Source organism: Cervus elaphus, chromosome 6 (assembly GCF_910594005.1).
Source record: "Cervus elaphus chromosome 6, mCerEla1.1, whole genome shotgun sequence".
Taxonomy (NCBI): Eukaryota; Metazoa; Chordata; class Mammalia; order Artiodactyla; family Cervidae; genus Cervus; species Cervus elaphus.
Window position 1 is genome coordinate 17,163,716 of NC_057820.1, and position 27,141 is coordinate 17,190,856.

The following is a 27,141-nucleotide window of genomic DNA, read 5'->3' on the forward strand; positions in this document are numbered from 1 at the left end:
GAAGGTAATCTAAGATATAATTAGTTGCTTATTCATTCATTCTTTTGGCCAATGCATATTAAACAGGGTCAAGCAGTACATGCAAGGGGTCTGAAAATAGTGTTTCATGAAAGATTTCAGCGCAAGAGACTAACTGCTTTTCTCTCTGAAAAACTTCCTGCATGCTGCTGACAATTGTTTGACAACTGACCCTGCACTTTCTCTTCTCCCTCTAGTGGTGAGGAGAAAACAGTTAATTTTTTATTTGAAACCTTAAAACTCCAGCAGATGTTTTATCTTATTCATGTAGAAATATCTCAGCTTGATCTATTAAAATAAATCACTAGTATAATTTAGATAACAGTCATGCTAAGCATCTTAACCAGGACTGCAATGTTTAATATTGGCAAGAAAATAATTGATTTCATCAATAATTCATGTGGACAAGCAGGCCTGGTAGAACTCGTCCTCTTTGGAAACTAAAAATAAGAAAAGAGATGGCTAATATTTTAGTGTCTGGGCTAAGAATGTGAAGCATTTTATGCAAAATAAAATGTTTATCATGAAATAACAATAAAGTTCAGAAGAAGTATTAGAAAGCATAACTGAGCCAAAAAATAAGATACACATACATAGTAGAAATGGGGTAAGTTCATATATCCAGTAATAGCACTATCAGTCTTGTCACTTCAGTTCAGTCGCTCAGTTGTGTCCAACTTTTTTGTGACCACATGAACTGCAGCACGCCAGGCCTCCCTGTCCATCACCAACTCCCAGAGCCTACCCAAACTCATGTCCATTGAGTCGGTGATGCCATCCAACCGTCTCATCCTGTGTCGTCCCCTTCTCCTCCTGCCCTCAATCTTTCCCAGAATCAGGGTCTTTTCAAATGAATCAGCTCTTTGCATCATGTGGCCAAAGTATTGGAGTTTCGGCTTCAGCATCAGTCCTTCCAACAAATATTCAGGACTGATTTCCTTTAGGATTGACTGACTGGATCTCCTTGCCGTCCAAGGGACTCCCAAGAGTCTTCTCCAACACCACAGTTCAAAAGCATCAATTCTTCGGCACTCAGCTTTCTTCATAGTCCAACTCACATCCATACATGATACTGGAAAAACCATAGCCTTGACTAGATGGACCTTTGTCAGCAAAGTAATGTCTCTGCTTTTTAATATGCTGTGTAGGTTGGTCATAACTTCCCTTCCAAGGAGCAAGCATCTTTTAATTTCATGGCTGCAGTCACCATCTGCAGTGATTTTGGAGCCCAAAAAAATAAAGTTTCCACTGTTTCCTCATCTATTTGCCATGAAGTGATAGGACCAGATGCCATGATCTTAGTTTTCTGAATGTTGAGCTTTAAGCCAACTTTTTCACTCTCCTCTTTCACTTTCATCAAGAGGCTCTTTAGTTCTTCTTCACTTTTTGCCATAAGGGTGGTGTCATCTGCATATCTGAGGTTATTGATATTTTTCCCAGCAACCCTGATTCCAGCTGTGCTTCAGCCAGCCCAGAGTTTCTCATGATGTACTCTGCTATCAGTCTTGTAAGAATCCTAATAGCTAACTAACTAGCAGTTGATAAATTATGTAATTGTCTCTTATTTTAGTTTTTCTGTATTTTTCAGTGAGGAAAGCTTGATATGGTATGTATTAACTTCGAGGTAACATTCTCATTATTGTGGTCACAATTTGCCATATAGTGGAATTGTATCTGATTGCATTAGGGTGTTAGGGGTGGTAGAATGATGTTTTAGGAAGAACCAGAGTGTCAAGATTGAATTTCCCAAATAGATCATTAGCTCCTTAAAGTTAGAGACCAACTTTCATGTGTCCTTTTATCTGTCACAAAATTAGCTGTGTCTTGATATGTTCTTTAAGTAATTTTGAATCATTTAACTACAACTACATCCCTGGCCTTTCCCAAACAAGATATAATACTATCTAATAAAAGATACATAAATTTGCTTTTAAAAATACATGCTTTTAGGGACTTCCCTGGTGTTCTAGTGGCCAAAATTCTGTATTCCTAATGCAGGGGACCCAGGTTTGACCTGGTCATACATAGAACTAGATCCTGTATGCCACAATTAAGACCTGGTGCAGCCAAATAAATAAATTTTTTCTTTTAAAAAAAAATAAGACCTTTTTTTTTTTTTTTAATTAGTTGGAGGCTAATTACTTCACAACATTTCAGTGGGTTTTGTCGTACATTGATATGAATCAGCCATAGAGTTACACGTATTCCCCATCCCGATCCCCCCTCCCACCTCCCTCTCCACCCGATTCCTCTGAGTCTTCCCAGTGCACCAGGCCCGAGCACTTGTCTCATGCATCCCACCTGGGCTGGTGATCTGTTTCACCATAGATAATATACATGCTGTTCTTTCGAAACATCCCACCCTCACCTTCTCCCACAGAGTTCAAAAGTCTGTTCTGTACATCTGTGTCTCTTTTTCTGTTTTGCATATAGGGTTATCATTACCATCTTTCTAAATTCCATATATATGTGTTAGTATGCTGTAATGTTCTTTATCTTTCTGGCTTACTTCACTCTGTATAATGGGCTCCAGTTTCATCCATCTCATTAGAACTGATTCAAATGAATTCTTTTTAACGGCTGAGTAATATTCCATGGTGTATATATACCACAGCTTCCTTATCCATTCGTCTGCTGATGGGCATCTAGGTTGCTTCCATGTCCTGGCTATTATAAACAGTGCTGCGATGAACATTGGGGTGCATGTGTCTCTTTCAGATCTGGTTTCCTCAGTGTGTATGCCCAGAAGTGGGATTGCTGGGTCATATGGCAGTTCTATTTCCAGCTAAAAAAAAGCATAAGACCTTTACAGAGAAAAAAATTATACTTCTTAAAATTTATGCTTCAAATCTAACACACACAGAATACACATACAAAAAATAGTTAGTGAAAAGGATATTGCACTCCATGTTTTCCTATAGTGTGAAAAAATAAGTTACAGTCATATGATTTTTAATGTTATTATTGTGAAGTCTTTATCTCTGAAGAAGTTCAAGAAGAGAATTATACTGTACACTTGCCATTTACCTTTATGGAAGAAGGGGTTTGAACCAACTGATTTTCAGTCTGATATGCTCATGCCAGGCTATTTTCAGTCTTAAGATTATTTGGGATTTCATCACAAGAGTATCTACTTATTTCACTACATCTACAAAAGAATATGTGAAATTATCTTTATTAGCAGTCTAGAAAAATAAAAGATCTGAGTTCATGTAGACTGGCTATAGTGTGAGTCAGGTCAAATACAAGGGAGGCAGTGTGGTGTTGTAGCAAAGCCTGGTTTGAATTCTGACCCTGATATTTATTATATATAAACATTTTAATCTCACTGAGCCAAATTCATTCTCTGAAGAATGATATTATATACTATCCCCTAGATGATTGCTGTGAGAGTTAAATAAATAATAGGTAAATCACCCAGCAAAACTATTTTGAGAAATTAAACATGCTGCTTTTAGCTGTGTAACCTTGTCTCAGCTCAGTTCTCTTTATTCCTTCCAGTTTGCCCACCTTTAAAATAGTATATGAGATTCCCAGGTGATTTGTGCACACGTTAACATTTAGGAAGCACTTCCTAATCTGCAAGCTGTATCCCGTGGGTCAAATCTAGCCTACTTTTATAAATAAAGTTTTGTTGGAACACACAAAAAGAATAGTATAAAAATAGAAATCTGTCTCTGAGGACCATAGTGAAAATTCAATAAGATGATCCCTTTAAGATTCATAACACAGTGCCTGGCACGTAAGAGTTACTCAGAAACCACGTGGCCTTTGTTGGCTCGTACCTGGGCCTCCAGCTGCTCTTCCCTGCCTTGTCTTCCCCAGCGTCCTCCACTGTCACCACCAGGCATCTCGTGGAGAAAGTGGAAGTGTGAGTCGCTCAGTCGTGTCCAACTCCTTTGCAGCCCCATGGACTGTAGCCTGCCAGGTTCCTCTATCCATGGAATTCTCCAGGCAAGAATACTGGAGTGTGTTGCCTTACCCTCCTCCAGGGGATCTTCCTGATCCAGGGATCAAACTCGAGTCTTGGGCATTGCAGACAGATTCTTTATTATCTGAACCACCAGGTCTCATGAAGGGCCACATGAATTTGTTGCATGTGGCCACAGAAGGAAAGTACCTGAGAACAGATCATAAAGTACTCATACAGACCTAAAGGAAGGAAAGATAGTGAAGCGGAGGAGTTCACTGCTTTCTGCTCCTGCCGTCTTCTTAAAGACCACCCCCCACATCCCCCCCACCATTCACATCAGAGTGAAAGCCATGTGACTGCAGAGCAATACACAACACCCCCACCCCCACCCCCCTGCAAAGTGGAAAAGTGGGCAGGCACTGTTACAAAATACCTGAGAGAAGACAAGCCAGTGAAGAGGAACACTGCAGCCAGGATGACAGAGCTCAAGATCCTCTTCTTTGATGGCTCCAGCCCATTACAGAGACCGTGTGGAACACTCAAGGCCTTCCTCCCCAAGCCACAGTGCTCTCAGCCGTGGGCCGCAGACGCACGTGGGCTGTCTGGCCTGCGTCCAGGAAGATACTGCCTGGCGTCCCCAGGCCTCAAAAGGGGGGCTTTGATTCTTTGAGGACAGGTGTTACTGGCTGGCTTTGTTTCCTCTGGGAAGATAGACCTGACAGCCAGAGGCCGGAGCAGACCACAGTGCTTATCCTCCCTTCGTTCTGCACTGAACTCATCCTGGTTGTCTGGTGAGCCAGCCAGGCTTATCTGGAAAACCATGACAGAGAGGTCAGAGCAGAGTTGCTCTTGTTGTACATCTATTAACTTCAATTTGGAAATTTTCAGTAGGGCTGGAGGAGTAGGGCAAGTGAAGCAGTGAACTTTGGCCTCAAGGAAACAGCTTTGAAACCTAGTTTTGACTTGACCAACTGACTTATAACCTCTCTAAGCCTCAGTTACCTCATCTCAAAAGTGCAGATGATATCATATACTTCAAAAGGATATTTTGCAGAATGAGATAAGGCACATAAAACTCAGCACTGTGTCTGGTACATAATTGTGTCCAGTGAATTGTTTTAAAAAAAAAAGCGGAGAGAGCTATGCATGCACTCACAAAGTCTTAAGTCCTTCAAAGTTGGGCTACTGTGAGCCTCTGCAAGAACATTCAAACTTAGAGGTTAGAGCCAAGAACAGAGTTAATTCTGGGTCATGATCACTCATGACAGAGCTTCAGTGAGCAGACAATTAAATACCTTTTGGTGACTGTTCTCAGTTGCTCAGCTGTGTTCAACTCTTTGCGGCCTATTGACTGTAGCCCGCCAAGCTCCTCTGTCCATGGAATTTTCCAGACAAGAATCCTGGAGTGGGTTAGCATTTCCTCCTCCAGAGTCTGAAGGATCCTCCTTCAGACCCAGGGATGGAACCTGTGTCTCTTTTGTCTCCTGCTTTGGCAGGCAGATTCTTTACCACTAGCGCCACCTGGGAAGCCCTAGTGGTGACTGAGCCAGCCTTAAATCCTTATAGAATACTTTTTAATGAAGTAAAAATATTGTTGACAGATCAAGCTACTTCTCTTTGTATGATGTTCCCTGTTTTACAGACTCCAAAACTTTCTCTTGGTAATTAAGACTGTATAAAGCCTACTCACTCTTACTTTTTCATTGGCCACACTGAGTTGATGATAATCCTGAATAAGTATTGCTGACTTCATGGGTATTAAAATCCCACTGTGAATGGCCTCTAATCTGATTAAAAGATAGTCCTCATAGACTCATCAATCTTCTGCTTATCACTTCAGTGTCTTTAGTTTCCCTTCCTTGGCAGAGGTCAGGTCTCCACGGCCTCTCAGCCTGAGGAATGGGCTGGCCTTGGCCCCAGCTCCCCTGCTGTCTGTTCAGCTGCACAGGAAAAGGGATTAAGATTAAAAACAACATGACATGACCTTTACTTTTTCCCAGATTACTTTCATGCCAAACCAAACTCCTAAGCACTAATATTCTTTTAACTGTTACTTGGCCCCTATTTTGTTATTTTAAAACTGGATAAATGTGTTTTACCACAAAAACAAAGAAACATTTGTTAAAACTTGGTGGTTGGTTTTTGAATCCTTAGAATAATGTCTTTGATCTGAATTCCGATTTTAACTACTTTTTAAAAAAGCTTGAGGACCACTTTGAAAATCAGAATAGAAAGAAGGGTTTTTTTCCCCCAGTAGAGCATATTTTAATTTTAAATACATAAAGCAAAACAGTGTTCTGTAGCCCACTTTTGTGTCATGGTTATAAACATAGTCCCAGACCAGTCTGTGAAAGAAGAAATAGAGTCTTTCATTTCACTGTCTAAGCATCACGGATAACTGCAAATCCAGATCTCTTTTTAAGAAACAACTTCATGTCAGTTTGTTGAATGGTTCAGTGTCTACCTCCTGTCCAAAGCCAGCCAACAGGACTGACATTTGAGAGAATGACAAAAGGATCTCTCCTACCTTTCATCCCTGTGTTCCCAGCGCTTTGCTACCTCTCGGGTTGGAGACCTGAAAGTTATGCACCTGGATTGTACCTTAATTACCTAGAGAAATGCCATCAGAGAACTACAGTTTAACTTTATGCCCTAAGCTTTTATTCACAATAATTTCAAAAACCATCTTTGTACTATATGAAACCATTATCAAAGGTATTACCTATTGAGTTGTTCATTGTCCTCTTTATAAAAAAACCCACAGAGAACATTCTTTTCAGAACCATCTAGGAAAACATCCTTGCTGGCTAACTAGTGTGGTTTTTAAAAAATATTTTATAGATAATAAATGTCCCCTCCTACTTGACCCTAGGAAGCTCAAAGCGAAATTTTGTGCTTAATTAATTTTTGATACAAGTATTCCCGTCCCCATCAACTTTTACCTTCTTAGTTGCTAGATTCCTGAGCTTTTGTGTTTGTTTACATGGCCTTATGGTTTATTTTACCTGTATATCATTAAAAACTGCCTGATTTCTTTTGAAAGTGAGATTATAATAATAAGTATGAAAATTTTATTAAATACTCAAAATGTTGAGAATACTGTTTTTGGAGGAATGGATTCAGAAGACAATATGCCTGTTCAGTTTTGTTTTTTTTTTTTAATCCATGATCAGAAAAATAGAGTATACACATACATACCATCCCTCATGACATATTTTATTACTTACCAGTAGGGTTTTTTTTTAATATGACTATGGTAATGTAAGTATGGTTGAGCCTTACCTTCATTGAATTGGTTCTGTTTCTAATTCTAAAATTTATTACTTAGGCTTCCCCTGAGAGATCGACAAGAACTCAGCAAAAAGAATTTCAGACTTACATTTTGGATAGTGTGATGGATCATTTGCTTGCAGCTGATGTTTTACTGGGTAATATTATGTTATCTTCACTTTGTTAAAAAATACTGGTAATCACTTCCCTTCTCTATTTAAACTCCAAGTATACCACTTTTTTAACTTCATCTTTTTCCTTCTTTCCTGTGCATTTTCCCATCGTATTGGTATTTTCCTTTGAACCTGGGCCTTAATGATCAGCAACAGGGATTACTTAAGCTGCTTGTCCATTTTCGTACATTCAGAGCTGGCAGGAAGGGGACAAGGAGAGAGAAAAAAGTGTTTTTAAACCCACATTATGTGAACAGGCTCTATTTTTATAAATTAGCTAATACTTTAAAAAATTAACTTATTGTAGTATAGTTACAAACAAGCAAATTATAAATGTAGCATTCTGTGAACGACCACCCAGACAATATGCGTCTGTAAAACAATTAATAGAAATACGCTACCAGCACCCACAGAAACTCCCCTCTTCCTTGACCCAGTTACTAGTCTCTGAGTCACTGCCTCGACTTCTAAAATAGAAGATTTATTTCACCTGTCCTTGAACCGTATCCACACAGGATCACACAACGTGTATTCTCTTTAGTCTGGCTTTTTACGCTCAATACTTTGTTCATGAGATTAATCCACATAGTTGCATGTGGCAGGAGTCCATTTATTTTCATTTCTGTGTAATGGCCTATTATATGAATACATAAATTTATCCAATTTGTTGTTGATGGACATTCAGTAGTTTCTAGCTGGAGACAATTAGAAAGAAAACTGCTATCAATGTTCTTATAGGGGCCACATGTGTGTATAATCTTTAATATATATCTGTTGAGTATATACCTCAGGTGGAATTATTGGGTCATGGGTATCTATGTTATTCTTTGGAATGGTTTTTAGGACATAAATTCAAAGCACATTAGAATGTGTTTCTGTATGTCTCTATCCAGTTAAATCTATAGAACAGTGGAATTAACATATGTAAAACTGATAAAATTGAAAGGAGAAGGAAAAGTAATGATTTAGCATATTTGCTACTTGAATTTCTGGTAATTATATGACTCATGAACCTCCATGCTATTACCTTACCATTTTTTTATAAAGTAAATTTGCCAAGAAAATCTTTAGTTTTGTCATAACATGCAGCATGGTGCAAAGTCAAACTTTTGTATTTGTTTTTATCACTTGGGAATCTTTATATAGTATCAGTTTTACTACATAAAGACACACAATGAAAAGTTTTGCATCATGTAGTAATTTAGAGTTAGGCAGGAATAATAATGGCAGTCAGTAAAAGCTCCCAATTTCTAGAAAAGAGGGGCTTAAAGAGATCATTCTCTGTTGGAAGCAGAGCCAGGAGGATTAGCCTTGAGGCATTATGTACACAGCAGGCATACTGAAGACCCCAGGGCAGCTATGGAAGAAACACAGTGCTGATCCTGGAGGGAACGAAGGACACCCCTTGGCACCCCCACCACTGATTATTCCCAATTCCTCTGGACCTCTCTTCTGCCAAAATTACCTCATTCTGCTTAAAGGTATATTCAAAAAGAGAGAGTTTTGTTTGATGGTTTGTTTTATCCTTTATTAGTTACACATAATCAATTTACAGCTAATAAACTGACAATTTTCTCTCAAAGGGGGACCATCTGTCACTGAGTTTAAGTTGAAGAACTGTTTTCTTATCACAGACTGCCTTAAGGTAGTGAGAAAGTTCACAGTCTCCATCCATAACACTTTTATCCTGTAGAAAGTATCTCTTTCAACATTTATGACTTCTGGCCATGAACATCATTTTGCTTCAAGTGGTCCATAAGAGTTACTAGTCTTATTTCTGATTATAATAGGTGTACTCATTTTTCCTTAGCCTGACTTGTTTAAGGGTCTGGTCTCTGGCTGGTTGATATCCATTTTCTTAGACAATTTTTTTCCAATTGGAATTTAGGAGAAGATGCATCTCTTCCTATCACCAGTGGAGGAAGCTACCAGGTATTGGTGAACAATGTGTTTTATTTCACACAACGTGTGGTGGACAAGCTTTGGCAAGGCATGTTCAACAAAGAATCTAAACTTCTTATAGATTTTATAATTCAACTAATTGCACAGGTAATCCATTGTCATATTAGCTATAGAGTACATGTCTTCCTATTGAGAAACTTTTCCTCGGGTGTCAAAATTGTTGGAAATAAGTGTAACTAATAAGATAATGAATGTTGACGTTTAATGTGAAGCTCAGCTTATTAAAAGTGAATGAAACCTTTACATCATAACCATTTCCCCGTTACCCCCTGGCCTGGTGTCCTCTTTCTCTCAGCTGTGGGCTTCCCACTGTCTTCCCCACTGACATCACTCTGCTGCACTCATAGCTGGATGACTTCCCTTTGGTTTAAAGACCTTATGTTAACAGAATTTGATAGATTTTCACAGTATGATGAAAGGTTTATAGAGCATGAAGATTTGCTGTTAAAGGAGTATTCTCTTCTTGCAGTTGAATTTTCACAAAGTCCGTTGGAGCCCTGTTTCTTTCAAAATGTCATTTTAGTGCCTGTCTGAGGTGTCTTTGCCTGGTTTGGCACAAGCTACAAATCTCATTCAACACACGATGTAGCAAGTAGGAAAGACCCTCATCATGTGTTGTTAGCATGTGGTGCAGAGGTTCTTTCATGTCACCCAAGAATTTAAGAATAAACTTGTATGTAAGTCAGAGAAAAGTTCTCAAGTAAGATGGAAGTAGAACGTCAGACAAAGTTTTTACTAATGTTTTAGGTAATTTTTGTGTATAATTTTGAGTACATGCTGATCACCCTAACAAAACTTGTGGGTAGGAGACTCTACCCAGCTGGCACTTCCTCATGTTCTCAGGGAGGCTGCTTCACTCCCAGGAGGGCTGGCAGCTCTCCTCCCCACGAGGTTTATTTAGACATAGCACTCATCTCCTGACATCACATTTATGTGTCTCTTGGGCTCAGAACCTAATAATAGCAAGTGCTTTGTATTTTTTGTTAATAACTCGGCACCCCAGTACTCAGCATGGCGTCTGGTACACAGTAAACCTAATAAATGTTCATGTGAATGAAAAGCAGGGTTTGGGGTTTTGTTTCTGTTTTTTTTCCATTTTACTAAGTCAAGTATCTCTCACATCTCTAGTCAAAGAGAAGATCGCAGGGGCTGTCACTGGACGCGGTCTATCACTGCCTCAACAGGACCATCCTGTACCAGTTCTCGCGGGCGCACAAAACCGTCCCGCAGCAAGTAGCCCTGCTGGACTCCCTCAGGGTGCTGACTGTCAACAGGAACCTGATCCTGGGCCCCGGAAACCACGACCAGGAATTCATCAGCTGCCTGGCTCACTGCCTCATTAACCTGCATGTTGGGAGGTAACTTTTAGGTTCCGTTTAAGCTGGTCTTTGTTGTATTAATACGTTTTTGATTTTTTTACATTTCTTTTTTTCTGTAATCTCAGTTTTACTTAAAATTTCATGAGAAGGTAAAAGACAAGTATTGAATTTTTGCTATGAGATAATGAGTAATTTTTTTTTTGCTTTAATTTCCTATATCTTTTCTTTTTTGTTCATCACGTGGCATATATACTTTGAGAAAGACTGTTTGCTTTTAAAGTAATTTAGATATATGCTGTCAGAGGTGAAGAGGAGTAGAAGGATAGGAATGCAGTAAATAAATGCAATATGGGTAAAATTAGTATTTTTCCATTGATTCTTTTGACAGCTATTTCTTTCATGTCTTCTGGGGGGCAGGCATTGACTTAGGGACTGGGAAGAAATATGAGTAAGTCAGATCCTGTGACAGGTCTTGGAGCTCACAGTCTAGGAGGGAGGATCAGTAACTCAGCACGGCCAGTCACATGCCAACTGCTCTGCTAGAAGCACGGTGCTCGGGGAGCAGGTGACAGGTGGCCCCTGCCTGGGAGAGACACCTGCTGAGTCACAACTTGAACCTGGTTGACGAGGAAGTTATTTGTCCTGAGAAAATGAGGAAGAGTGATAGCAGAAGAAAGAGTTCACCTGTGTGATTGCCCAGAGGGCAAAAAGAATACGGCACATAGGAAACTGCACGTATCCCACTGCTGCTGGAGCACCTCAGAGAGATGGGAGAGGGAGCGTTGACATATGAGAAAAATGTTCATAAACGAACTTTTTGTAATTTTTAGGTAAAAATGTTAATAATCCTCGCAAAGCATCTGAAGTAGTAAGATGCTCATCTTAATGCTGTAATTTAATTTAATTACATTGAGTCAAGTGGATTTGTGTTATCACTCCTTGAAAATGACATTTCCGTGATAAATTAGAAGTCCTGTTTTGTGAATCTGCCCAATGTCTGTCTGCCATTAATGGAACTTTGTGACAGAGCCAGCATTCACTTGTGTCTGCAGAGTAATAGTCATTACAGTTTGCAGCTACAATAATTTCCTTCATAGAATTTAAACTGCCTGGAATTTTCTAGCAATGTGGATGGATTTGGACTGGAAGCAGAAGCCCGCATGACTACATGGCATATAATGATCCCCTCGGACATTGAACCAGATGGTGGTTACAGCCAAGATATTAGTGAAGGTATTTATCTCAATTTCCCCCCACACCTTTCTCTCCACTCATTTCTGATTTTTAACAGCTTATTAACCAGAAATGTATTAATACATCTTTTGTTACCCAAACATTATTGACCAGAGATATTTCAGTATTCACTTACATAACAAATCACTGGCCACAGGCGTTAGTTTCTGCAAAAATCCGCTGCTCGATAATGTGTTAAGATATAGCCAAAAAAACTAACTTTCAGAAACTGCCAACATTGACAGTCTGTCTCCTCGTAGGACACCAACATACACTGACATGCTGGCTGTATAACTCCTTATACTAGGATGCATAAACCACTAGCAACTGATAATGCTTGCCCTCCACATTTCTTAGTAACACTGGAAAACTTGGTGGTACATTTATTTGCACAAGTAGTAGCACAGACTCTGAATTGATGCTTATCATTAACAGAGCCAGCTATTGGTAGTATTAGGCCAATCACGGAAGAGGCAAATATTGCTTGAGACAAGTTGTCAGTACTACCATTTTTATTCTTTCCTCCTCTCTTTTTTAGTCTAGTTCTCCCACTGATTTTGTTAAGTTCCATGCTTTGAAGTCTTCGGGTGGATTGATTTCTAATTTCCAACAGTGTTCAGTTGAAAAGATTAGATAATTACAGAAGTGTTTGTCTCTCCAGCAATTTAGTGTGGTATCTACATATGATTTTATCCTTTGTCCAGTTCTCATTCTTTCATTTATTTAAGCATTAATTTGTTCCATTATTTCACTAAAATTTCTTGAATCCCAGTGATTGTTTCCTCCTAAGGAACTAAGTCTAGAAAACTGATTCCCAGAGTGAGGGGCTCAGACTAATCACATTGTCATCATTTGGGAACTTGTTGGAAAAGCAGATTCTCTGGTCTGACTCAGATCTGCTGAGTACTCAGTACTCAGATACTCGAAGGTGGAGACCAGCAATCTGTCTTAACAAACTCCCAAGTGATCCTGCTGCTTTGCCAAATATTGACTGGTCTAGAGCAGTAGTTCAAAGTCAGATGGAATTTAATAGTAAAAACTCTAAAAATAATAAAAATGTTTATTATTTCTTTCCTTTTGCAAACTATTCAAGAACAGTTAACTTATTGGTGAGTGTACTTAAATATTGGATTGTCCAAAAAGTTTGTTTGGGTTTTTCCATAGGGTAGTATGGAAAAACCCAAAGGAAATTTTTAGCCAACCCAATATTTAGATCCAAAATTTACTTTTAAGTGAGGAGTATGTTCTTTTCTTTCAATATAAGCTAGATAATAAAATGTATATCTGATTTCCAGTTTTATAAGTTGAAATGCACTCCTTTTGCTTGAATAGAAAGTTAATTTAAAGTTTTCCAAGTAGCCAACCACGTTTTTGGTTATCTAAATAATTTTCTTTCTTTTTTTTTTGTTTTTAACTGAGCTGGCTATAATGTGAAGCTTTTTTTTTTTGGATGATTAAGTACTGTACATCTAAGTTGAAATTCTTAGATGTAAAACAAGAAAAAAAAGTACTAACTACCTTTGTATTATTTTTGATCAGTTGCTGTTTTTCATTTCCTAGGGCGTCAGCTTCTCATAAAAGCTGTCAACAGAGTTTGGACAGAATTAATTCATAGTAAGAAACAAGTCTTGGAGGAGCTATTCAAAGTCACTCTGCCTGTGAACGAAAGAGGCCATGTGGACATTGCTATAGCAAGGCCGCTCATCGAAGAAGCTAGCCTGAAGTGCTGGCAGAATCATCTGGGTAAGAATGCTTACAGATAGCATGTGGTCAAGAGACTTACACATGACTATCCTACATGGGTGCCCTTTAGATATGAAATTAAAACTTTCCCCAAAGGATATTATGATGGCAGTAGAAATGAAAATCAATACAGTATAGCCCATTCTAGAATGATTATATTGTATTGGGCTTCCCCTGTGGCTCAGCTGGTAAAGAACCCACCTGCAATGCGGGAGACCTGGGTTCAATCCCTGGGTTGGGAAGACCCCCTGGAGAAGGGAAAGGCTACCCACTCCAGTATTCTGGCCTGCAGAAATCCATGGACTGTACGGTCCATGGGGTTGCAAAGAGTTGGACACTACAGAGCAACTTTCACTTTCAGAATGATTACGCTCAAATTAAGCTTTTCTTAGATTTTTGTTTTTTAATTTGAGATGTGTTTTACATCAGGCATCTATGAGCTTGGTAAATAATACATTGCTCACAACTTCAGTATGGTCACCATCTTGGCTACGACTCCATATCTCTTATCTATAATTCTGAAGTACCAAAAACCCTAAAAATCCAAAATGTTATTATTAATTTGATGCCAGAACTCACTTGTTGGCAAAACCTAACCTATCTTTGTTTATCCTACTAGGCATGAATATTCATACATTTTGTTGCAGAAATATTAATTATTATTTTATTCATTATGGTTTATTACTCTAGATCCTCAGGTGGTATTGTATAACATATAGTATACATACAGTATCACCCTTTTAAAAGTCCAGAACTTTTTAAATTCCAAAGTATACACAACAGCATAGACTTTAGGTAGGGCATTGTGAATTGTTATTAACATAGAAATTGATGACAGTGAAAATAAATTTGCATAGCATTGCAGAGCTATGAGGTTTCACCCAAATGTGAGTCCAGCCAGTACAATAATTATTAAGCAGCTATCCTTACACAAGGTAAGTAAATGTCGTATCTAAGATGGCATTTACAGATGCTTTTGATAACTGCAGAAATGTGCTGTGTAACTATGATGAGAAAGTATTAAAAGTAAGGCAAGTAAATACATGGAGAAATTGTAAAATACTCTTAATTTTATTTCTGTAGCCCATGAAAAGAAGTGTATAAGTCGAGGAGAAGCTTTAGTGCCCACCACACAATCCAAATTGTCACGTGTCAGCAGTGGCTTCGGTCTTTCCAAGTTAACAGGATCAAGAAGGAATCGAAAGGAAAGCGGGCTTCATAAACACAGCCTTTCCACTCAGGTACATCGTTTAGTTTTATTAATGATATTGGAACTTTGTATTTCAAGGTTTAGTTACAGTGTTTTATATAATACACTTAACACATACAACCATATGATTTGAATGGACTCTTTCTGCATTTCTGCTTTAGGACAGAGAGATAACTCTGATTATGGGGTCTTCTCCCATTTTATTATGATACAGTTGCACTATGAATGTTGTGTATTTGATCCATGTCATGAATGAACATAAGATGAGATTCAGATATTGATATATTATCAGACTGTAGTTTTTTCCCAATTTTTTCAAGCATTCAGTAGTTCTATTATTCATAGTTATATAAATTTTAAATCAGTAACAAAATGACTTTTTTAATAATTGTATTATACACACCAATTTTTAATTTTTTTTTTAAACTCCACCTCCAGCATTAATTTCTTCCTCATCATACTCTCTTTGCCATCTCAGAATCTCAGTGGCAGCAGTGAAAAGTGTCTGGGAGAAACCATGTGTATGAGTTATTCTATGTGTCAGGTCGGGCTCCCTAGGAAGCGCATTCTGAGAGGGGGTTTAGTGTGCAGGCTGCTTATTAGGGGTGCCCTTGATATTTGTGGTAGGGAGAAGAAGGAAGCAGGACTGGTTACGGGGAAATGTCAGGGTACAGTGCAGGTCTGGCGACAGATCAAGTAGACCCGAGTGGAGCCTTGGTACCAAAAGGACCTGGCAGAGTTGACTTGTACTGAGCTGAAATGGCTAAGCCCGCTTGCCCCCAAATCAGCCAGTGATTGTGGAGTACACCGCAGCTCTCTGCAGCTGAGATGATCCCTGAAGTACAGACAGCACACCCAGAAGCTGTGGCTGTAAGCACTTCCTTGAAGGGGCAGTAGGGTTTGGGGTGTTGGGATCTGAGTCCATCACATACGCCTCCATCAGATTCATCAGATAATTCATCCTTCACAGTTTTTTGTGGGATATTTAGAATGTTGTTGTGATGCCTTTAACAGAATTTTAATTAACTGCCTTATTTCAAGGCTAGTTAACATTTTCCTTTTCAGAAAATCCATGAAATATTAAGACTCTTTTCCCACCCGTTATTAGGAGATTTCTCAGTGGATGTTTACACACATTGCTGTTGTTCGTGACTTGGTAGACACACAGTATAAGGAATATCAGGAGGTAAGAGTCACAACCACAATAATGGTTTGTTTTGCATTTCTCAAGTGAGAAAAGACTGTTCCCCTTGTTATCTTCCTACTGCTTTTAAGAGTAAGTTGCTGAACTGCATTCATCATCAAAGGTGATGTTTTTAGTTTTTCCTGGCAGCAGCTACTTTGGCCATTGGTTTTGAGACAGAGAGTGGAACTTCCTTTGGGCAAACTGCATTAAAAAGTGACAGACTGGAGATCAGCACAGCTGAACCCTAATAACATTCATGACCATCGTATTTCATGTGTGTTTGTTCCTAACAAAAATTAAAATTCTAAAACATTAAAACATAAAAAGTTTTTTTTTTTTATTATAAGTGCTTGGTAATTTTGTCAATAAAAACTTCAGTGAAATCTTCTTGATCAATTCATAATTACTTGACAACTTATCCTAAGTATTTTATTCCCATGGCAGCTAAGTTGTAGGCATTAAGGATTTCTGAATGATAAGCTGCTAATATTTTATGGGCATGATACTAGATACTTAATTATTACAGATGATTTCCTTCCGCCAAGAACACATAAGTACTATTACGGTACTGTATAACATCAAGATGATGCCTTCAGTGACCATTAGGGTTAGTTATATAAAGAGATCCTTATTCCTAGACTTAAAGTATATACTTATATTTCATGAGTCATTAGATGAGTTAGTCATAAGCATCTACTGTTGAAATGTTACACATTTTGGCATTTGACAAATAGCAAGAAGTTATTCCACAAGTCATAAATTTCCCTTGTAGTAAGGTGATTTGGATCTCTCCCAGTGGCCAAGTAAAAATGGTTTTACCTTTTCTTTTTCTATAAATGTTAAGTTCCCTATCAGAGCTGCATGTGTATATTCTTTACCTAAAAGTATTGGAAATGTTATGGAGATAGCCAGTTATCTAGTGTGTTGGCAATATTTCTTGACCCGCCTTTGTAGATTTTCCTTTATTCTTGTTCTGATAACTAACTGCTTTACAATCTGGGGTGGGGAAGGGAATTCAGCCTTAAGTTGTCTTTTTTATCTCTCACCGGACAAGCCATTACATTGTATTTTCATAAATAATATTGCCATTTTCCCTGTGTCTTGAGTTACAAGTTTCTTCAACACTCCGGTCAAGTGTACCTTCCACAGAACCTGGTGCTAAAATAATCCCCTTGGGCCATCACTAAAACTCCACCTTCTCACAGAATAGCTTATTTTAGCCATAAACAAGTGTAATTTTACTTTTATGATATTGACTGAAGTGGCATGGATTGGGTTCTGTTACCAAGTACTAACTTGGCTTTAAGCTGTTTATAGACTTTGAATTGTTGCTCCTGCTTTTGCTTGAAAACCAACCTGGACTCCCTTGCACCCCTACTCCCTCAGCGTCAGCAGAACGCCCTGAAGTACGTGACGGAGGAGTGGAGTCAGATCGAGTACGAGCTGCTGCGGGAGCGGGGGCTCTGGGGCCCCCCCATCGGTTCCCATCTGGACAAGTGGATGCTGGAGATGACAGAGGGGCCCTGCAGGATGAGGAAGAAAATGGTGCGAAATGATATGTTTTATAACCATTACCCTTACGTGCCAGAGACGGAGCAGGAAACCAGCGTGGCGGTGAGTGCTCAAAAGTCCGCGTTTCTCATGGTGGTGTCAAGTTTCCCTTCTGTTTTTGCAAGCATTGTCTCTTATTAGATCAGTTACGTAAAATACCTGATCTAGAAAATTCGATGAACTGTATTACATTGGCACAGTCAGGATGGTGGCGATGGAATGAAAAGATAAGCAGGGATTTCACAGTGAAACGGTTTAGGTTGGCCCTGGAGCCGACTGCCCGGTCAGTAGCTGATAATCTGGTATCAGCCACTGGAACCTCTTTAGGTTCTGCTTTCTTCACGCCTAAAATGGAGAAAAACAGCGGTTCCATCTTAGAAGCCATTAGGAGGATTAAGTGATTAAAATGAGTCAAGTACTCAGAATAGTGTCTAGCACAGAATAACCACTATCTGACAAGTAAATAAAATAACTTGGCCACTAAGCAGTATTCTTTGAAGAAATGCAGAATGATAGTAGCCTGAGTGTCTAAATCATCCCAGTTATGTTGAGAAGCTTTATCAGTGGTTCCGCTCGTATAAAACAGACAACATTTGCCCTTAAGTTCCTTTTTATTCAGACAAGTTGCCCTTCCTAAAGCCTTCATTCAGATTTTTGCACTGACCAGAAAAATGTTGTCTATAAACTGATCATGATTTAAGAATCATGCTTTTTTTTTTTTTTTTTTAAACATTTGGGAAAATGCAGTCTTCCCCGGTAAAGTCACTATAAATTTAGGAAGAGAAACCCCTTCACAGTTTAAGTACTTTCACATTCTTGACTCAAACATGATTCTCTCAACAATGGAAGAAACCAAGATTTATAAAGAAGACTTGGCACATGTGTCTTCTAGTGAGAAGATGGTGTAATATGAGACAACTTGGATTGTTCCAGGGCCTCTTTTTTCCTCAGCCAAAACCCTGGCTTCATTTATCTTGTGCTAATTGACTCCACTTTGTTCTGATGCTACTTAGAATATCATAAATCTTAGACCTGCTAATATATAGTTGTTTATGATTTTTTAAAGATTGCTCCCTAAAGTTTATTTTTCTCAAATCTATTTCATTCTGGCATATATGCCATACTTGGTAAATTTTAACTTAAAGCACTATAATTTCTCATACTGGTGTGCTCTGTAGAAAAAAAAAATCCACCCATATTTTGGCAGCCTTCTAATAGCACCTACTTTTGTCAGAGCAGACTAGCAGTATGGGCTCTGATTATCCATCCATTTTTCCCAAGTAAATAATTGAATAAGAATTTAAGCCTGTAGCAATTTGATAGAATATTTTTTATGAAGTCAACACTCATTCAAACTGAATACATTCAAGAATATGTAAATAGAAGATGAATGTGCTCTCTTAAATATAAGACCATTCACTGTGTAACTGAGGTGTGTACTTTTTGAGTTACATAGCCATAGGTTTGTTGTTTTTTTTAACCATGTGCACTCCATTGCTTCTTATAAGAGTGTCATTTGTTTTACAAAAGTATTTTCGAAAATTTCTATCGGAGTATAGTTAATTTACAGTGTTGTTAGTTTCAGCTGTACAACAAAGTGATTTAGTTATACATATACATACATCTCTTCTTTTTTAGATTCTTTTCCCATACAGGCCATTACAGAGTATTGAGGAGAGTCTCTGTGATATACAGGGAACTCTATACCTGCTATATGGCAGGTCCTTATCAGTTATCTGTTTTATATGTAGTAGTGTGTACATGTCAATCCCAATCTTCAATTTATCCGTTGCCCCCTCCTTACCTCCCAAGACCTTAAGCTACAAAAGTGTGTTTGAAGTTCTATATCAGATAAAAACATAATAACCTATTCAGAGTTCACACTTAGAACCTTAATATCATTAGCATTTTACCTAAGCAAAGGAGTTCATCATCCTGTGAAATCTATAAACAGTCTCAGAAATAAGTGTGCACCATATGGAGCTCCCCCCCACACACACACAAATGGGTTACACATTGGGAAATACAAGGCAGTCGAGAAATGTCAGAGATACATTTACAAAAAAGGAAAAAGCAGGTGGGAAGGGGAGACAATTACAGATTGTGGAATTCACGCTGCTTGAGTTCATGTAAAGTCAGGGTTAATCTGCTATCATGAACTTTTCTGAATGAATAATGATTTTGGTGGTGCTAGTTCAAAATCTTCTGTAAATTTGAAACACCATTGAATGTCCACTTTTTTTTATGGAATATGCCATCTGGCAATATTGACATCAAGGAAAATTCCAAAAAGTAGAAGCAACTGTTTCACTAACTTCTGTTGTAAAACAAAAAAGAGCAGAGACTTCCCAGTGGTCCAGTGGCTAAGACTCTTCACTCCCAATGCAGGGGGCCAGGGTTCGATCCCTGGTCAGGGAACTAGACTCCCACATGCCACAGCTAAGAATATGCATGCCACAACTAAAAAAGATCCCATGTGCCTCAGCGAATACCTGGCACAGGCAAATAAATAAATAAGTGATAAATATTAAAAGAGAGAGAGTGCACAGATACTTACAGGCACAATGAGCTTGATGCTCTACAGAGCATTTACTTACAATTTCAGGGCCCTCTGAAGTATGGTTAGGTTATTATCCCAATTTCACAGATGAGAAATAGAAGCCTAGAAAATTAAGGAATCCCTTCTAGGTAGCAGGGCAAGATATAATAGCTATAGGTTGATAATTCCTCAGAAATTGAATCAGTCTTGAAAAAAGATTCCAATCTCTGGTGGTTTTGAGACATTATCAATAGACAGTGAATCTCTTTCAGAGAGAAACCATATACTAGATTTTTTTTTCTCTTTTTATTTGCAAAGATTTTTTTGATGTGGACCATTTTTTTTAAGTCTTTATCGAAATTGCTACAACATTGCCTACATGTTATGTTTTGGCTTTTTTTTTTGGCCACAAGTCATTTGGGATCTTAGCTCCCAAACTAGGGATGGGGCCCACACTGCCTGCCCTGGAAGGCTAAGTCCCAATCACTGGACGACCAGGAATGTCCCATATATTAGGTTTTTTCTCTCTAATGCTGAAGGGTATATAGAGCTTAATAAGTGTTGAATGAATGAACTTCTCAGCGCTCTTTCTTCCTAAATTAGAATTTATCTATTGCTTCCCATTCAGTATGCTTACAGAATTTTCCTAATTATTCTTGCACTACAAAGGGCTAGAGTCAAATTTTATGGGGTGTAAAGTTTCTATAACTCGGGGAGGCTCTATAATAAAAAGAATATGGCATTATGAGTACAAAATCGCTAGAGCCTCTCTTCCAGGGGTTTGAAAGGAACCATGGGAAGTGAGGACTGTTGAGGTATAAGCCTCATCAGTTTCATAGTAAATTCTTCTCTGCTCTGAACCGTTTTGAATATTGCCTCCCAGAATCAGAGACCAGTCATGTCTTCCCTTCCTCCTCCTGGAAATGTGCCGTTCTCCTTATACCCATCTTTATTAAATATAGGCAGTACTTTTCGCAACCGAACAAGTATTTCAGGTGTAACAGGTACTAAAAATTGCTTTTGAAGCCTCTTGAGAGGTATAATGGGTTCTCTCTGGAGTAAGGACAAATGATTTGACCTTCGCCTTATTTATTAAGAACAATCATTGTTTTAAATAACATCTAACTCTCTAGTCCTGTTGCTTAAGGTGAACATACAGTGATGATTTCAAAGTTATTTCTTGTTTTAAAATCTTTGATGTGTTAGAAATGAATCAAGTGATTATTTCTTTGGTCATTGTTTCTTAAACCTGGATAATGCTACATACTGTGTTAAAAAGTAGCTTATCTTTTATTGTAAGTTTTGAACTTTATTTTTAAGTTAGATGTTTGTTTATAGAATGTAGAGAATATTTTAGTGTTTCATTTGCCACAGGATTAAAAGCTTTGAAGTTTTATCAACTAAAATTATTTTAATGAGAACAAAAATTAATTTTGTCCTGAGAAAAGTTACGTACATGTGGAAAATTCTCTAATTGCACTGAAAAATAATTTATTCCCTTTGCACAGAGACTTTTGTTGGGGGGTTGATTTCAAATCTAAAATAGCTATACTGAGTTGTACTATAATTCTGTATTTTAAGTGGTAATATTATTTATAAATATTAAGAGGTGAGCCTGGGAAATGATGCAAATACAAAACCTGGTGGTTTTTAAGCAGCTAGCTGCTCTGAATCCTGAGGAAGGAGAATAAAATTCCATATTTTGCCACTTAAAAATTATATTTAAGTACTAAAACCAGGTTTTAATTCTGCAGTCCCCTTATTTTAACAGAATAATAGTCTCAAACAAATTTACGGTTCTTTGCAAATATTTGGATAAAAACCTCATTGTTTCCCTTTAATGTTGAGCTGCTCAGGGCAGAAGGGTAAACAACTCACCTGAGTTCCTTTTCTTGTAATTAAGTGAGTCTCCTATGGCTTCCTCTGCATGTATTTTTAAATGCTATGTATGAACTAAGCAACTCAGGAAATTCCATTGCCAAGAACAGAGAAAACTTAGAACTAAAGGGACTATAGAAGTATTTTCTAGAAATTCTGACATTGAATTTCTGTGTATAAACATAATTATAATAATGATTTAGTTATAAAATTTTTTAAGTAAAGAGGACTAAAATTATTAGTATACATATACCTTTGATGTTGAACACTGTACCTTTTAGTAAAATTAGAACCTCAGTTAGTGGCTCAGTGAAGAAATACGTATTAAACCAGCACTCCATCATATACTCCAGGGAACATACCATCATGTACATGTCAGACCCTGACCACATTCTAGCTGGGGATATATATAGTGGACATCAGAATTGGGTTTGACAATAGCAGTTGGTACATTTTGCTATATTTTATCACACTTCTATCCAGTCCGTCTTATTTTTTAATTAATTTCAAAATGAGTTGGAGAATCAGTACCCTTCACCCCTAAACACTTCCACATGTGTAGCAGTAGAGTTCAGTATTTGTTCAGAATTCTTTTTTTATTGAAATGAATTTTACATAGATTGAAGTATGTAAATCCTAAGTGTACCATTCAAGTGAGTCTCAACAAATGTGTAGTAATACTTGTGTAACCCAAACCTTTATCACGATTGAGGACATAGATGTGTATTTTAAAGATTATCTGTCAACCTAAGGTATGCTTTTAAAAGTTCGCTTTTAAGGAGAGACGTTTATTAAAACCACATTAAGTACTTGAAAGTATGCCCAGTAGTTCCGTGTTTGTTTTTGCTGGGAGAAGCAAACATTTATGAAAGCATTTGGCCTGCTCATATTTACTGTAAGGCCGGGTACTGGAAGTCATCTCCAAATACAAACTGTGAAAAGAAGAACTGGAAGGTTGCTTGGGTGTGTTATTGTCCGTCTGTAGCTATCCGTATGTATGTTTAAGTGCACAGGCCACACACTGCAGCTCAACAGAGACTGCCTTCTTGTTACTCAGTTTCATTCTGAGAATAAAATGCAAAGCAGCTACCTTATTGTTTAAAAGGTAATGTTTACAGAAACTTTATGTTTGGAGGCTGATGATCCAAGCTTCCTTCCACTTTCAGCCTCTCTGGGATCTCAGTTATGAAGGCAGCAAAGGAAGTAGGTCCTCTGGCTTTTAGGGGAAGATGTTTTTTCACTAACAAGCACGTAGTGATTTCTGTGGTTTGGGATATTGTAGATAATAGTTCAAACCAGTTGCTTCTGTTGCAAAACAGATTGAGAGATAAGCACAGTAAAAGTTAGGTTCAAGATATTAATAATAGCTAGAACTAGGTTCTATTATACAATTTTCTGTGTTTTTCCTTTGAAGCCGTATAAAGAGTTGTCTATAAATTGTCCATGACACTGGCAGCCTGTGCTCAAGTTTTGTCTGTGTGACTTTGAAGTCTGTCTTGTTCAGTAACATTGAGAATTTTAGCAGTTATGTTTTACTTTAAAACTACTTTTGATAACTGAGAAAATAATCACAAGATGCTAAGTGATTATTTCAAGCAGCTTAGGATATCATATTAATTTTGTGTGCGTGCATCTTCCATATTTCATACAATCCTCAAGAGTATTTTATTTTTGTGTTGTTCTTTGTTATTTTTTTCTGATGTGTCTATACTTAATACCCTATTTTCAGTCTGAGATCCCAAGTAAACAGCCTGAGACACCTGATGATATCATTCCTCAAAAGGTAAACCACAAAATACCATAAAAGAATGCAAAATACTTACAGTTGTTTTTTTTTTTAATTTCTTTGTTTTGGTTTTGTTTTATTTTATCTTAGTGCATGGTAGACTAGACTAACCTAAAGAGATAACTTTCAATTTGCTATTTCTATAAATTCTGTAGAGTTGAAAAAAGTGAATTTCATTCCTGTTGAGAGATGTTCTCGTCTCTCTTGCTTTGATACAAATAGCTTTCTAGGATCCGTATGCAGCTCACTAACATGCTGAATATCCATCGCTCTCACCGTGAGAAGTGTACCGCTTCACAAATAAACTAACAAGTCCCAAGGCATGTTAGTAATGGGCAGCCTGACACCACCAAGTTTGTTTTCAATTACTCATTTAATTCTTCTAGATACTAAGCAATATATATTTTGAGAATGCAAGTTGTATTCTCTTTTAAAATTACTTTTTCAATCAGAAGGAACTAAGTAGAAACTAAGTGTATGATCACTTTTTAAATACAATTTTATTTCTATTTAAATTTATATAATTGTTTTCTTTTTGCAGCAAGAGTCAATACATAGTCAGTTTTAAAAAAAAAAATGCAGTACTTTCCAACACAGAAATTTACCTCAAAATATTTGAGGGAGAATGCTTTTAGTTCCAAATCAGATATGAAGTCAGTATCCAAGGAGATGTTGTCCCACATCTGTTAATTCATTGTCTTGCCCATCACTAACTATGCTTTCATCTTTTTAAAAATGAACAATTTTGAGTTGAACATAATTGTTAAATCTTGTGTAGAGAATTGTTGTAATACAAAATTAACTACCCTGCTTTCATTTCAAAAAATACTACAATATTCTTATTAATTCATCAGATTCATCCTTCCATAATTGTAACATTATTTTACATCATTTCAATACTTCTGTGTTATATATTCCAGTTTTCATTTGCTGCATATCATTCATCAGTTAGCTTGCAGCTCTCTTCATTCTGATTCTATACCTGAAGTTAGGGTAACGGTGGCTTGAGTTAGGTATCTTTTCACCTCAAAATTGGTTCAGTATTTTAGTCTAAATATTTCATCCAGTTGGACACTTGTTTTCCAGTTTAGTTCGAAATCATTTTTTTTTTAAAGAGTTTTACTTTAAGTATTTTTGTAGACAATACATATTAACTATTTGAGTTGGAGAGTTAGGCTGATAGAATAGTTTCAATTAGATATTCTTACTAATGAGGAAGGAAAGTAATGTTTAGAAAGAGAAGGTCTTTAAGCATGTTTTAAACTCTTATCTTTTTCTTAATTGTTAATTCAAAGTCTGGGTCGTTCTGGTCAAGGAACCTATATACATATAAACTTTTTCCTTTGGTCTTACATTTTTATAGGAAATTTTAGACCTTAATTTCTCATTGTCTTGTTTTAAGAAAAAAGTTTGGGTCAACTGGAAAACCTGTTTTTTAGGATAAATATTAATTATTCTGAAAAGAAAATGCTCTGTATTAAACACCAAAAAGTTAAATCTCTTCTGATGTTTCTGGGTAATTAATTTCTTCTTCAAAATGGACTTATGTATGTTTTTTATACACTCATTTAGTTATTAAGTTTCTGGATCATATTCTCTTACACAAAAAACAACAGGGTTGTTTTAGCAAATTAGAGACAGAAACTGGAGTGGCAGGCAAACCAAATGGTGTCATCTGGCCTGGAGCCAATGAATTCCATGTTGGGTCAGGACTCTCTGAAGGGTTGGGCCATTTCCAGTGATAAGGTGAGACATGGGAATACCCGGAGGAACAGGGCAGTTCTGGGTTTCTACCTCCAAGTATCTGCAGTAAACACACAGGAAGTTCCTACCAAAGATCATTAGGCCTAAGCTGTTTACTTGGGGCAGAAGCAAAATTCCAGGCTCTCCACAAACCAGACATCCTCTTACAACATGATGCTTTCCGACACCGGGCGTTCTCTCTACTGTGTTGTACTAACCCATGGAAACATTTGACAAAAGATGATGTATTTCTTTTTTGGGGAAGAACAAAACTACTAATATTGTTGTCTTATATATGTCTTCTAAAAGTCAGTGCAATTTAAAAAGAAACTTAACCCAAAAGCCTGTGCATTTACTATGTATAAGTGCAGTCTGTTAATTCTCGAAGATGAATTAGCTGAGCACTTTCCTTTTGCTGTTCCTTAGAAACCTGCTCGATACAGAAGAGCCGTAAGTTACGACAGTAAAGAATACTACATGCGACTAGCCTCCGGCAACCCAGCCATTGTGCAAGATGCCATCGTAGAGAGCTCTGAAGGCGAAGCTGCTCAGCAAGAACCAGAGCATGGTGAAGACACAATTGCCAAAGTCAAAGGTCAGCAGCCTTCCTCTCTGATTTGCTTAAAAACACTTGGGAGCATTCCTTCTACTCCAGCTCATATGAAAAATATTAGCCACTATAAACAGTAGGAAGACCCCCCTGGAGGAGGACATGGCTACCCACTCCAGTATTCTTGCCTAGAGAATTCAATGGACAGAGAAGCCTGTTGGGGCTTTGTGACCATGGGGTCACAAAGAGTTGGACATGACTGAGCAACTATTTATATATTATAAACAGTAGGACCAACCTTAAAAGTATCTGTGCATATTTTATGTGTCAGCCTTCTTAAAGGTGGATTTCTATATCAGAACTAGAGAGACTGGCTCTTCTTCATTGCCTACAGATGAATGTCATGTACCCATTGGCTTGATCTTTTTTTCCCCCTCTGTATCTGGCAGAATTCTCCATGGTACCTGATGTTTTAAGTTAAGGCCCTAATAACTAAGTAAATATTATAAAATTAAAGCAACCATTAAATGTGTTGTTAGTGCATGTTAGCCAACAGTAGGAAATAATGGTCTTTTCTCCTATGAGCTAAAACAGATTATACCAGATCTATACTTTGTGAGCCTAGTAAAACCTGCATATGATCAGGGATTGGACTAAAATGGCCATGGACTTTTTGATTCTGGACATCTGTATATGTGCGCCCTCTGCCCTCTTCCTGCAGCTTCACTGTGAACTGGACCTACCCAATTTTGTCCCAAGATGCTGGTCCAACTTTCTTCCTCTGAAGCCTTCTTGTTCAGCTCCCCTGGCTCCAGTGGCACTTTGCTCATATCTTTTCCAGCAATTTGAGTGATTTTATGTTTTCCTAAATTAGCAGTTTCTCAGCGGCAGAGTTTATTTTTCTCATCCCTTTATAGATTTTAACACATGTCTAGCACACAGTGGGGACTCAGTCGATGTTGTAAAAGTAAAATCAATCCATTGTTATTTTTTAAACCTCTGAAGTATCATAAATTCAAAAGTCTTGGTATAGTCTATAGATTAAGCCCTGGAATGTGAATTAAGAA

General features: G+C 37.7%; 1 protein-coding gene across 6 annotated transcripts in view; it reads left to right on the forward strand.

Moving 5' to 3' along the window:
* The window catches only part of WDFY3 (WD repeat and FYVE domain containing 3), a 282,380-nt gene that overhangs the window by 205,927 nt on the left and 49,312 nt on the right, over positions 1-27,141 (forward strand). For 5 of the 6 annotated variants that reach the window (XM_043906285.1, XM_043906282.1, XM_043906284.1 and 2 more), the window contains 10 exons: positions 7,260-7,359; positions 9,263-9,423; positions 10,465-10,694; positions 11,779-11,888; positions 13,449-13,631; positions 14,715-14,872; positions 15,950-16,027; positions 17,414-17,641; positions 23,725-23,778; positions 25,951-26,119. In XM_043906285.1, coding sequence (XP_043762220.1) covers positions 7,260-7,359; positions 9,263-9,423; positions 10,465-10,694; positions 11,779-11,888; positions 13,449-13,631; positions 14,715-14,872; positions 15,950-16,027; positions 17,414-17,641; positions 23,725-23,778; positions 25,951-26,119 — 1,471 coding nt within the window. The remainder of the gene's footprint in view (positions 1-7,259; positions 7,360-9,262; positions 9,424-10,464; positions 10,695-11,778; positions 11,889-13,448; positions 13,632-14,714; positions 14,873-15,949; positions 16,028-17,413; positions 17,642-23,724; positions 23,779-25,950; positions 26,120-27,141) is intronic. The other variant, XM_043906283.1, reaches the window with a different exon arrangement.